The sequence below is a fragment of the Erythrolamprus reginae genome, chromosome Z, assembly GCF_031021105.1.
Source record: "Erythrolamprus reginae isolate rEryReg1 chromosome Z, rEryReg1.hap1, whole genome shotgun sequence".
NCBI lineage: Eukaryota > Metazoa > Chordata > Lepidosauria > Squamata > Dipsadidae > Erythrolamprus > Erythrolamprus reginae.
Window position 1 is genome coordinate 106,931,029 of NC_091963.1, and position 14,559 is coordinate 106,945,587.

General features: G+C 37.8%; 1 protein-coding gene across 1 annotated transcript in view; it reads right to left on the bottom strand.

Moving 5' to 3' along the window:
• TNS4 (tensin 4) overlaps positions 1-12,890 on the bottom strand; it is a 44,354-nt gene extending 31,464 nt beyond the window's left edge. The window contains exons 1-2 of the mRNA XM_070729149.1: positions 12,753-12,890; positions 3,821-4,405 (exon numbers count right to left, since the gene is read on the bottom strand). Coding sequence (XP_070585250.1) covers positions 3,821-4,289 — 469 coding nt within the window. The 5' untranslated portion in view covers positions 4,290-4,405; positions 12,753-12,890. The remainder of the gene's footprint in view (positions 1-3,820; positions 4,406-12,752) is intronic.
• Between the last annotated feature and the right edge of the window lie 1,669 nt (positions 12,891-14,559).

Consider the following 14,559-nt stretch of genomic DNA (forward strand, 5'->3'; position numbering starts at 1 on the left):
GTGCATGCATGCCCTTGTGCAACATAAGAACATAAGAAGAGCCATGCTGAATGGAGGCCAAAGCACATCACATCGAGTCCAGTATTCTGTATCACACAGTAGCCCACCAATTGTCCATGGGGATCTTGAACAGAAAGAGAAGGCAAAACCTTCCCTTTCCCTTGACCCCCAACAAATGGTACTCAAAGGAATCCTGCCTGCCTAAACCAACATAGAGGCGGCACATGGACATCCGTTTCAATAACCACCGATACACTTGGCATCCATGAATCTGTCTAATCCTGCCTTGAAGCTATCAAGGTTGACAACTGTCACAACCTCTTCTGGAAGTGAATTCCATAAACGAACGACCCTCTGGGTGAAGAAATATTCCCCTTGATTTGTCCTCACTTTGAGCTTCAGGGAGTGCCCCCTCGTCCTAGTATTGGGTGACAGAGAAAATAATTTTTCTCTATCCACCTTTTCTATCCCATGCAAGATTTTATACACTTCGATCAAGTCACCCCTTAAACGCCATCTTTCAAGGCTGAAGAGACCAAGGTGTTGCAACCTGGTATCATAAGGGAGGTGCTCCATTCCCTTGAACGTTCTTGTTCCCCTTTTTTGCATCTTTTCCAGTTCCATTATATCCTTCTTGAAGTGTGGTGACCAGATTTGGCTTCTGCACCTGCACAACAAGTGAAATCTTATGTGAGGATGCTTGCGCGAGCGGGATATAGGTGATTTTGGCAGAACCAAAAATATCAGCGAAAATCACCAAAATCTCACTCACGTGCGTATCATCTCAGGAGATTTCATTTGTTGTGCATGCATAGAAGCCAAATCTCATGCCAATGGGTGCCTGCATGCCTGCCGGACATCTGCACGCCCACGATGGCCTTGGAGGGTATACCGGTAGCACCGAATATGCGTGCCCCTTCATTGTATGACACTATGTGAATACTGACTCAGAAAGATCAATAATTCAGTTTGGAATCAGGCAGCTTTAAAACAGGTTGATATCAAAAACCTGCAAAGACATATCAGTTAAACTTGATTTTGTTCTCTTTCATATATTAGCTAGGACCCCCCAAGAACAGAATCCAAGTTTGAAAATATAAGGATGTGTTATCTTTTATAAATAGTATGTACCTATGTTGCCTGAAGGGCCTATAAAGAAGTTGCTGTGTCCACGATCTTTTCTTGGTAGTCGTGGCAAATATTTGCAGGGCAGACCAACTTAGCTGTTTATAAGAAAAGCACACCCTAGCAAATGATGTCATTCATGGGCATTCTGTATTCTACAAACTATGCCAAAGTACAAACTTTAACGTGGCATTATGAGACATGCTTATCTTCCTGCCTTTCCTTAAGTGGGGATTGATAGGCTGAAAATGATTACTTGGACTATACAACCAGAATGAGAGTTGTAGTCATTTGTAGCTTGGATTCCAGCATTGAAAACTAATTTTGCTTAGTGAAAGCACATAGCAAAACTTACTTATTGAAGATTTGATTACTCCATATGATAAGGCCTTTTAAAGTTCTGCAGTGCAGCAATAGTTTCCTATGCTGGCCTGTTAAAGAATGTGCAGAACCCTTCAGTTACCAAGGACAAGCACATAGGAAAATGTAGCCCTTCACTGGGTGTCAAACTCACGGTATCACAGTGTTGTCAAGTGACATATTGCATGATATATTGAAGGGACTTTTTGTCCCTTCAATATATTGGGCATGAGCATGACCAGCATGTGCCGCATCCGGACCGCAAGTATGACATTCCTGCCTTAGGGCCAGCCAAACCCCAAGCGGAAGACACAAAGAAACTGGCATATCCAATCTGTTAGAACTGAAATATATCAATCTGTTGTGTAAGACCAAATCATAACAAACCATTTGAGACTGCACCACAGAACTAACCCTCGGACACAGTTTGGATGGGACCATCTGGTGATGATTTGATTGAGTTACTTTTATGAGAAAGTTCCATTACTTGGAACCACAGATTGGCTACAACCGGAGCGGTCAGGTGCTATACTCTGGTAGCGATTTTTGAGATGAGCATGCAGCTGCACATCTCCAACATGCCCCCGGATGCTTCCACATGAGATGGGCAGCAAATAAATTTGATAAATAAAAATAACAAAAAAAGAGACTCTTGTCTTTGTTTCCTTAGTAGATTTCACCTCTAACAGGCGTGAGTTCCTCCCGGTTTGGACCGGATCACCCAAACCATTAGTGACCTGCTGGTAACATGAAAATGGTTTTGTTTTGAAAACAGCTGTGTTTCGGGATGATTCCACTACAGAGCAGGTGCAGAAGTGAAATTTTACATGGGGACAGGCACACGTAAACAAAAAACATCTATAATTGCAAAATTAAAACCCTGAGCCTTTTTACCTCCTTGATAGGCAGAATACCCACAGAAAGAGTTAGGGTTGGGATTTCACAGTATTGTGAAAAGTTGACTCACCTACGGACATCCCTGCTCCCTTTTTATGGTGAAAAAGGAAAAGAGAAATCCTTTCTCTATGCCTGTCTAGTATAATTTTGGCAACCCAGAAATGCCATTGCTGATTCCCTTCATTTTCATGTTAAAATAATTAACAAGGCAGAAAGTAAGCAGATATCACCCAGGCACCTTTGTGGCAGCTGATGGATTAAAGGATTAAAAGATTGCCAGCATATGACTGAATAGCAGAGGTGGGATTCAGCAGGTTCTAACCAATTCTGGAGAACAGGTAGCAGCAATTTTGAGTATTCCGGAGAACTGGTAAATACCACCTCTGACTGGCCCTGGCCCCATCTATTCTCTGCCTCCCGAGTCCCAGCTGATTGGAGGAAATGGAGATTTTGCTGTATCCTTCCCCTGCCATGCCCACCAGGCCATGCCATGCCCACCAGGCCATGCTACACCCACCAAGCCACACTCACCCACCACTGCTGAACAGCCATTCTATGTTTCATAGACATAGAGGTTAGAGGAGGTGCAGCAGGGTTTGAGCCCTTCATATATAGTTTTGGTAAAATGACAACTTTTACTACATGATTGCCAGATGTTGGCTGTAGAATTAAATGGATTGCCAAAGCAACAAAGTCTCAATTTGTAATCCCACCTCATCTATCTGCCATAATTTTCAGACAAAATCCATTAAGAATTTTTTTAAAAGCACATATGTTTTGGTGTCTTTTTATTAGTGACATCTAAGAACCCCTGGGATCATCTGTTGCAACATCATTTCCACACACATTTTTAATGCAAGAAATTGCAAATTTGTTGCAGTGTTTTTAAGAGGCTTCCACTCCTCTCTCTAGAAAATGATCTTTTCATATAAATTTTCAGGGCTTAAGAACAAATGGTGCAGCTTTATGAATTCACTGCACTTAATTTCAACTCTCTAGGCCTAAAATCTCTCAATGGCGGGAAAAGGAATTACTTTTAGAGTAGGGATGGGTTCTAACCTACCTCACTGCCGGTTCACTTCCTGCCATGCCTCATGGGTGCACATGCTTTGCATGTTTGTGCATGCACAGTGCTGAAAAATCCCCAAAAAATTTCCCCAAAGGCCAAAGTCAAGATGGTGACACATGCGTAGTGCCAGAATCTTGGCTTCTGCACATGCGCAGAAGAAAAAAAAAGAAAAAAAATCAAAACACTCCAAAATTTAAAATATTTTTTTTAAAAAAAGATGGCGATGGTGTCCATGGACAAACATTTCTGTGATGTCATTGTGACATCACCAGTGGCTTGCTATCAGTTCGGGCGAACCGATCCAAACCAGAAGGAACCTACCTCTTTTTTAGAGTGATCTCTTATGGTTTGAGACATTTCATATCTTACCTGATGTATCAAGTTCATGCTTTGCCACCACACTGTTGTTGCTTTGTGGAACAGTTTGGAGGGGACTGTCTGTCTTTGTCGAATGTTGCAGTGGCTTGAAAGTTGGGTCAATTTCCAAGATCAAGCGGTTTAAGTTCTCAATAGATATATCCAAAGTAGGAGAGGCTGGATAGTTGTCTTCATTTGGCTCTGTTGGTTTTACCTGATGTTTGTCCTCACAGTGTTGAGAGGGCGCAGAGGTGACCATTACAGTAGATTTAACAGATTTATTAGTTGGGGAACACCCTTGGGTTTGAGGCAACAAGTTCTTCCTGTCCCAGCCTTCCATTGTATAATAAAAACACTGCATTGGCAATGTGTGGCAGGACAAACCATCGTTTGGATGCCGCAAACAGGCATGTTCTTCTTTGGGTGAAATGCACACAGTTTGCCCAACTCGTACCACATGATTTGGGATGACTTTTGACATCCTGAAGCAATTGAGTCTTCTTTTCTTTATGTTGTGATAAACTCCAATTTCGTCAATCCCTGTTAACTTTAGTTGGGTCCTGATTCATTTATCGAGAAGTCCCATGTGCACAGGACCTTTAAAAAGAAAGAAAGAAGTGCACTTTAGTCTCAGAGAAGGGAGGGAGAGGGGGAAAGAAAATAGTCCACAAATACATTCTTAGGATAGGAATTATTTGCACCAATGCATTTTCAGCCAAAATGGATTTGAAGGATAAATTTTAATTAATGATGCAGTACTTCATAGTGTTCTGAAATGACTTTCCCTGAGATGCCTGTTAGGGCTCTGTCACCCATACCAAGGTTGTTGTGGGAACATTCTTGCTTTAAAGAGCCATCTTTGGGCTCTATCTATTTCAACTGTTTCAATTTTTAGCCACGCTGGTAGAAAGGGAAGTGTATTGAAGCTGCAACAGATCTTAGGCAAAATTATTTATCCTAATGCTTTGTAGTCTGCTTTCAGGTCCAGAATTGGCACAGAAATGGTCTGTAATCTGTGGCTCAACCCAGGCAAAAGAGACAGATACTGTTTGTGGATGATGCTAGCTGAGTCCCAAAGGACTCTGCAATTTCCTGAAAACAGCAGGTTTTCAATTTTGAAAGTGGTCCTGGATTCTCCATTACCAGACACCCAGGTTGTCTTGGTGGCACCATGTGCCTTTTATCACCTTTGGCCAATTTACTAATTGTGACATTATGTGGAGAGAAGCAGCCTTAGTAAATTTTTGCTTTGGTATCTTCCCAGATGGATTTTTGTAAATGCTGTACATGGGATTGCTTTTGAAAATACTTTGTTAGTTTAGAATGATTGGGACTGATTATAATAAACATATTATACTTCTCCCCCCCCCCCCCCTTTATACTGGCTGATACTTCATTTTCAGACCCAATTCAAAGTGCTGATTTTAACCTATTTTAACCTATAAACATCTTAGGGCCATGATACCTGAAGAAGTGCCTTCTTCTATATGTTCTATCTGACCTTAAGATCATCTACTGAGGCTCTCTCTAGGCCCTTGCACCTAGGAGGACTTTATAAAGGGCTGAGCTTTTTGTAATCATTTAGACAATTCCCTTCTCAAAGATGTCAACTGCAACAACTAGCATCATTTTAGCACTGGGTGAACAACTTCCTATTTCCCCAAGCTCCCCCAAAGTTCCCCATAACTTTTAATTGCATTTTAATTGCATTTTAATTTTGGTCATTTTAGATTTTGAATGACTGCAACTGTTCTAGGATTTCTAAATCATGAATATGTTCAGAAGGAAAGGACAGCAAAATTAGCAGTGAATGAAACTGAACTCTGGTAAGACCAGATTGTGTTTGATTCTGGGAACTGGTATGCAATTTGAGATACATCTGTTCACTATGGGGTTACAATTCCTTTCATTGAACAATCTTGTTTGTCAAAGAACCTTCTGGATCCAGATTCCAATCCAGTGGACACTGGTATACTTTCAAAGGCAAGAGAGGTTTTTTAATGAACTTTCAGATTTCTGTACCTGAAAGAGACAAACTACACTCCAGAAACTCAAGCACTGCTATTTGTAGGATAAATCTGTGGAAATAAACTCTTCTTAAGGTGGCACTTCAAGATACTCTAAAAACTGCAGCCAGACAAGAACACTGCATTTTATGCAAAAATTACTGCTTCTTTGGGATCCTACATTACCCATGTATTCAAACAGCTTCCTTCCAATCCAATTCAGGATGCTCACAATACTATATACATTCTTATATGGCTTAAGTCCAAGCTATGTCTGTTGCTGTTCACTCCACTCCCTGCTGTTAGATGAGGCATCTCATTGCTTGCAAGTCCTGCCATGGATCCTCTGATCATTAATGAGACATTTTACTTTATTTTACTTTATTCATATCAAGGCCAGTATTATGGAACAAACTACTGTTGGGATTCTATCTTAACTGCATATCTAAGAGAAATTACAAAGTTCAGGAAGAAACTTTTTAAAATTCTCAAATAAGATAAATGCTCAAAACGTATTTACTTGGGCTTTTAAATGTTGCTGTATTATGTTTTATATTGCTTTTGTTTTATAGTTATTGCCTCTATGTAAATTCCTAAGAGAAATGGAAATGAGGAAACAAGCAGCTGTTTTCCTTTATTATAGACAAAAACATTTCTTAATTATTGTATCCTGACTTCATGGGGGAGTTGTCTGCAGTCAATAGAATTGCTGTATTTCAAAGACATTAGGTAACATTTTTAATCAAAACCCAAAGAAATCCCAAAGGGCAAAAGTTAGGCTCCAGAGGAATTAAGACAGAACTTAATGGACAGATCAAAATGTAAACATTAAACCTCAGAGATTGTATAATTGTCATGTAAGCAAAAAACAGACATAGAAAGTTTATAAAATAATACTTGCAGAAGGAAAAATATTTTTAGAAGTGCACAAACAGCCCAGAAAAAATAAATAAAGCTGATGCATCAATCTACAAAGACAGAAGCACAATGGGTCACAAGTACCTTGAATTCCTACCCTGATCAATTTCCCTGATCAATTTCCATAGTATGCATTATTGATTTATTGCTTGATCTTTGAAATATCTTCATTGTAGTGTCAGAGAAATCTAATGACGATATTTAGAGTTTTTTTTAAAAAAAAACCCAGATACTTAATTAAGTATGTTCTTTGGGAGCAGATGAATTAGTGATGGACTGGGTATAGTTCGTCCATGGTGGAGAAGCTCTTGATAAACATGTTATGACTAGTAGTAGTTGACTAACTACTTTGAAGTTGATGGATGAGGTAAATGTAAAGTTTTGAGAAATAGCCAGAACACGATGTCCCATAAATTATATAATAGTTGGCCAAGAACAAATAATTCCTGTCTGTTCTCTTCCTCTGCATAGCTAATCTGTACATTTCCAGGGCTATCCATAATTCTTATGCCTTTTTACATATGTAGTGCTGAATATGTAAGAGTTGAAGTGATGGTGGAAGAGGACCACACTTTTAAATTTGCTCCTTTCCGATTTATTCTTTCTTGCCCCCCCCCCCCCAACATCAACAATTGATCATCTGCTTTATGTATAGAGTTGCATGTAATAGCTTGCTTCAGGATAAACTGTTTGAGAATTCTGATCAGATCCTGGCAATAGAATAGAGATGGCAGCATTTAACTGTCCTTGGCTGTTCTTGAAAAAGCTAAACAGGTCTGGATTTGGTTTGCATTTAGAGAGGAGATCACCCCAAGGCTCTAGGCTAGACTGGGAAGTAAAAAATATTCTAGAAGAAGACTAAATGGGAGCCAAAAACACTGTATTGATCTTTCCAGGAGAAAAGCTTGATTTCAGAAGGAGACTACCTTTATTAGTCTACATGTTATAAATTCCAGGTTAATGGTTTTTTTATATGTAAAGGGTCAGGAGGAATGACCGAAAATGATTATTGCTTGGAAACTCTTGTATTATTTTTCAGAGCAAATAAAGGAAGACTTGCTTTTTTTAAAGGAGGGTGAAGAATGGTATTGATGGGAAATGGCTGTTTTGCAGCTTCACAAAATTGTGGAATGTTATGCTTGGAGGCATCTAGTCTCCTGATGCTAAATGCATAATGAAACAATCGAAGCTGGCTAGGCGAGCCTCATTAAAATACCTCTAATAAAGGAACCCACCATTCTTCAAAACAGTGTGGATAATTCTTGCCTTTGGGAAATGTCTCCTAATTTTTATCAAAACCTGCTTGGGAGAAGGAGCTATGCAAGAAATAGACTAATTGTAGGTTATCTGATTTTGGGAATACAGTATATAATTTGTTTTTGAAGTTTTTATATGTAGATAAGAGAGCACAGTTAATTAGACACTCACTCCATTCAGACATGGCTGTTGAGAAACGAAGTCCTCACAACCTTTGATACCTATTTTTTACTCATGCTCATGGGATCCCCATAAGAATCAGTCTGAGGAAGTGGTTAAGATGTTGGAGTGGTACCAGGAAGAATGTGGTCTTCCAGGTGAAAACAAAGCAAATATATTGTGCCAAATGGCCAAACATACCCAGTTTTCAATTTCACCATAGACTCTTTAGGCATTATGAAGAGAGGTCAAATTCTGATCGCATCTGGGGTGTGCTTGCCCTGCCTCTCTCATGCATAAGGCAAAAGCAGCTGGAAAGATTTTTTCTAGTTAAGAATTTACCAGCCTTTTACACCGGACCAGAATACCTCCAGGACCACCTTCTGCCGCATGAATCTCAGCGACCGGTTAGGTCCCACAGAGTTGGCCTTCTCCGGGTCCCGTCGACTAAACAATGTCATTTGGCGGGACCCAGGAGAAGAGCCTTCTCTGTGGCGGCCCCGACCCTCTGGAACCAGCTCCCCCCGGAGATTAGAACTGCCCCCACCCTCCTTGCCTTTCGTAAAGTTCTTAAGACCCATCTCTGCCATCAGGCATGGGGGAACTGACACATCTCCCCCGGGCCTATACAGTTTATACATGGAATGTTTGTGTGTGTGTTTGCTTTTAATAATGGGGTTTTTAGTGTTTTTTAAATTATTAGATTTGTTCTTACATTGTTCTTGTTATTGTTGTGAGCCGCCCCAAGTCTACGGAGAGGGGCGGCATACAAATCTAATAAATACAAATACAAATACACTTACAGACAAGCTCCACGGGAAGAAGAAGTCTGGACCATGGGTGGGAATGGGTTGGATCCGTTTCCATAATACAAGCAAGAAGCTTATACTATACAGATATCTCCACAATCTCCACAATAGGACAATATTATCTCTATATTGCAATAGCGGGGCTGAGTTGGGAGAACAGACTTTTTCTGAAGCATGAGGTGAAGTTTAACATAGACACCTATATTTCACATTCTTACCTATTACCTTATACTTGTAATGTTTGACTATCTGGTTTTTAGTGATTCCTGTGAACAAAGTGGAGTCATTTCAGTGAGGATAGGGTGATACCAGGGGTGGTCTTCAAAATTTTTAGCAAGGGGACTAACTGGTTGCTGCGTTTTTGCCTTCCCTGGGTTCCAGAAGCTTTCCTCGAGCCTCCAGGATGGCGAACATGGCCTACCCAGGCTCCAGAAGCCCCCTGGAGGTCAAAACCAGCCTTCCTGAACTCCCCATTTTTCACCCTCCTGGAGCCTCCACACATGCTTTGCACTTACCTGCATCTAAAATGGGCCATGTGGGGACTCTTGAGAGGGTTGGGCAGGATGGGTGAGGCCAGTCAGGAGTGGGATTTGTGGGTTCAAACCTCTGCGAACTCCCAGCAGCCCATCTCTGGATGATATTTATTGTAATGTATTTTATTTATTTATTTATTTATTTATTTATTTATTTATTTATTTATTTGTTTGTTTGTTTGTTTGTTTGTTTGTTTGTTTATTTATTTTGTCCAATACACAATAATACCCAATGAAGGTAAGAGAGGACACCTTCGAGGAAATAGAATTAGAGAAAGAATAGAAGAGAGAATATAGGATAAAATAAATCAATGAGAGAATAGAAGAAAGATATAGGGATAGAAGAGAAGATATATGGGATATAGGATATAGGAGAGACAATAGGACAGAGGTCAGAAGGCACTCTAGTGCACTTATGCATACCCCTTACTGACCTCTTAGGAATCTGGAGAGGTCAACCGTGGATAGTCTAAAGATAAAATGTTGGGGGTTAGAGTCCGGTAATGAGTTCCACGCTTCAACAACTCTATTACTAAAGTCGTATTTTTTACAGTCAAGTTTGGAGCTTGACTGTAAAATATTAAGCTTGAATCTGTTAATATTAAGCTTGACTGTAAAATATTAAGCTTGAATCTGTTAATATTAAGCTTGAATCTGTTGTGTGCTCTTGTGTTGTTGTTGTTGAAGCTGAAGTAGTTGTTGACAGGCAGGACATTGTAGCATATAATCTTGTGGGCAATACTTAGATCATGTTTAAGGCGTCTTAGTTCTAGGCCCAGAATTGTAAGTCTAGTTTCATACGGTATTGTATTACAGGAGGAGGAATGCAGGGCTGTTCTGGTGAAGTATCTCTGGACATTTTTGAGGGTGTTCTTCTGATGACATGATCTTAATTTAATTGCACAATGGAACCTACTAGATAGACACACATGGGCAGCCAATGTCCCTAACCTTCATACACTTCACGTGTATTTTCAGGCTCTTTCTTCATATTCATACTAGCTGAGATCCAGCAAATGATACTTCCTCTAAGTACATCCTCTAAGGCAGTGTTTCCCAACCTTGGCAACTTGAAGATATTTGGACTTCAACTCCCAGAATTCCCCAGCCAGTGAATGCTGGCTGGGGAATTCTGGAAGTTGAAGTCCAAACATCTTCAAGTTGCCAAGGTTGGGAAACACTGCTCTAAGGGAACCAGATAAATGAAACAGTCATAATTCGATACCTTGCTACACCACCCAAATTATCCCAGTGAGGCAATAGCCTCCCTGTTTTTAATGGCAAATCAATCTAGATCAACATCTTTTTATCTGCAGGCAGACAGGCAGGAAACCAGGCATCCAGTTACACAAACACACACATATACTTCAATATTCTTTGAATCCCCAAATATGTGAAACTCTAAGGCTTATATAATTACACTATATCCTTGATAACATACATAGTTATTATTTCTATTAAAACATAAACACGTTTTGGTAGCTGTAGTAACTAACATTCTTCAATTTCACTGCCACACCTCTCCAGCAAAATGAGCCATAAGGAGATCTAATAGTCATTTTTCCCCCTCCTGCAATCCAGCTTCCTTTTATGCTATTGAGAAATGGATCTGTGCAATTCTGCAGCTGCAGTTTTAGGAGGAAAAAGGGAACTGCCACTACAAATTTCCTTAAATGGTCCTCAGTATCTCCTGGTCCACGTGCTAATGTATTTGGAAAGCCACCTAGTTTGAAAAAGTTGCATTACAACCTGAACAAATGTTCTCAATTGAACATTGTGTTAAATAGAGACAAGAACACACTTTGCTTAGTATCATGAAAAAATTGTACGGATTTTGCCCAATAACTAGTCTTCTGCTCTTGATGCATGATGAGGGAAAAAGAAGGGAAGGGTATAATTCATTGGTAGAACCATTCATTGATTGGTATACATTTACCAATGGCTTTTCAGAGCATCATTTTGTAAACTGATCTTTTAATTGATGCTAAAATATTTGAAGTTATGATTAAAGAAAAAAAAACATTCGCCACTGTAATGAGTTGGAATTATCATATTCTATCAGTAATAACAAAATGCTTTAAAACAAACAAGAGACAAACTCCAATTTCTACCTTTGCTAATTTAGTAAGGGAATCAGTAAATGTATGGTAAATAAAAGTGGGCAAGTAATGTCATCTAAGACTTTATGTCATCCTGTGAAAGAACAAATTGCTTTGTAATTTGTATTAGTTGTTAGGACTCACAAAATAGAGTATCACTAATGTGGTACAATGCTACAGCGAAGACTGGATGAAACTACAAATTGCTAGAGCAGAAACACTCATTAAATGTCTAATGTTAAATGAACATTATAAGAGTTAGAAATGGTATTAAGATTTCACTTGTCCTCTGCACATTCAGCAAACACATTGAAACTTGCTTAACTTTTTTATGCATATGAGTCAGTATTATTCAGATGTTTTACAAGTACTGTCCAGAAAAAATGACTTCTTTGACCCCATGGGAATGGTACCTGCATGTTCAGAAAATGTCAAGGTCTAGTAAATAAAATAAAATAAAATAAAATAAAATAAAATAAAATAAAATAAAATAAAATAAAATAAAATAAAATAAAATAAAATAAAATAAAATAAAATAAAATAAAATAAAATAAAATAAAATAAAATAAAATAAAATAAAATAAAATAAAATAAAATAAAATAAAATAAAATAAAATAAAATAAAATAAAATAAAATAAAATAAAATAAAATAAAATAATAAAATAAAATAAAATAAAATAAAATAAAATAAAATAAAATAAAATAAAATAAAATAAAATAAAATAAAATAAAATAAAATAAAATAAAATAAAATAAAATAAAATAAAATAAAATAAAATAAAATAAAATAAAATAAAATAAAATAAAATAAAATAAAATAAACAGAGCAGTGTTTATGTGCTGCTTTTGTACAATATAAATTTAATGCAGGATCTTCTTCAAGGAGAAACATTCAGCTAAGTGGGCTTTTTAAATCTCTGAATTCAAAACATCCCTCACAAAGAAAATATAATGTTTTCCCCTACGGAACAACAAAAGCTAACATTTTAAATAAGTGATATTTCAGATTACAATTCATTTAACCTGATTTTGTATCATTACTAGACAGAAATGTCATGCAGTCTGTAAATTGCAAACGTGAGATGTGGCAAGTCACTATGAAGAACAGGAGAAAGCAGATTGCAAGCAGAAAGAAAAGAAAAATAATTATTTTCTCCATTACCTAAACTCGGTGGCTGCTCTTTCCTCTGATGCCCTCAGCCTCCAAAGTGTGGCAAAAAGAAAGTGTGAACAAATCTTAGTGCCTTGAGGGTGCTATTCCTTTAATGGTAGCCCTGTCCCGCCTATGCCAGGTGAACTCATGGCAACCACACCTGGATTTTTGTTAGGTGTGTCTATAGGCTTATATCCAGGAGTGATGGAAAAACTGAAAGTGTTGATTGTGGACCTGGCTATTAGCCAGGCAGACTCTGTCCTTTGTAGCTCATACCTTAAGCAGGCAGGAAAACATAAATCTTTTCACACAAAGAAAAATTAAGCAAGAACATTATAGCAGTGAATCTAAACATTTGAAAGAAGAGTTAAAATCTTATCTGGGTTTCTGATGAAGGAAGGAGGAAAGAAAACAATTTTCTGTTCAGTTCCATGACAGGCATAAATTTCTCCTTAGCATGTATAGAATGTTCTTTGTTTATTATAACAGGCTTGGAATTTTTAGAGGACTGAATGGAACAATAAAGCAGTGTGCTACCTTTTATTTTTCATATACATGCACTCCTTCCCAAATATGCCATAATAATATATCATTCTTCTACATAATGTGCCCAGAACTAAAACCAGCATGACAATAAAGTAAAACAACCTATTCACAATTGTAATTATGACTATAAAAATAAAATAATATACTAAAGCAGTGATGGCAAACCTTTTATCCACTGAGTGTCAGAGGTAGGTTCCTCCTGGTTTGGACCAGTTCACCCAAACTGGTAGTGACCTGCTGGTGATGTCATTAAGATGTCACTGAACTGGATCGAATTTCTTTCTCTCTCCCCCCCCTCTCTCTCTCTGTCTCTCTCTGTCTCTCTCTCTCTCTCTTTCTTTCTTTCTTTCTTTCAACACATTTTACTTATTTATTTATTTTTCTACACATGCACAAAAGCTGAGTTTCCAGCACTGCACATGTGATTTTTGAATACAATTGTGAAACCTATGTCTATATATGCAAAGAAAGCCAAAACGGACAGATAGTTAATATAAATTTAGATAAAGATTCAAATATTTATCTATTCATTTTATTTATTTATTCTATTTTTATGCCACCCAATTCCCTAGGGACTCTATAATAATAAGCCATATCCAATAAATCTGGAGTTATGCCACCATCATTTAAGAACCATTAATGAAATGAAAATTTGAAGCCATTTTGAGAATTCATTTCATTAGAAAAGTGGGCTATAGACAAATAAATAAATGGTTCAATAGTCGTCTAGTCGTCAGGAGACAGTGGAAGGTTTTAAAATAAAGAGTTTATAATTGCTTCCTTCAGTGGAAATGAAATATAATCATCCTTCAAAGAATGGATTATAATATCTGCAATTTAATCAACCAATTTGCCTCTGGCACCTTTTATAAACTAAGTTAATTACAGGTCTAAAGCAAGAGACTGAACAAAAAGAAACTCATCCATTAAAACTGGATGTAAGCCAGCCTCAATATTTTGAACATACTTTACTAATGTGGAGTCCAGCTTGGAATAGATGTAAGCAATCTGGTAAACAAAATTTATTTCTGCATTACTTATAGGCTCCTTCTCAATGTATGAGTCCATAGCAGTTGCCCTTTGACTTGCAGAAATATTGGTCATATTGGTAAAAAAAAAATTCTGATATTTGTTCTGGAATTTCAAATTCTTCTTTATTTGTAAGATTTATATACGTACTCTGCTTCTTCAGTCTGAATGGCTGTCCACGTAATCTACAGGTTATTATTATAATGGAGCCTGAGCATTAACTTTGTAAGCTGTAACAGTT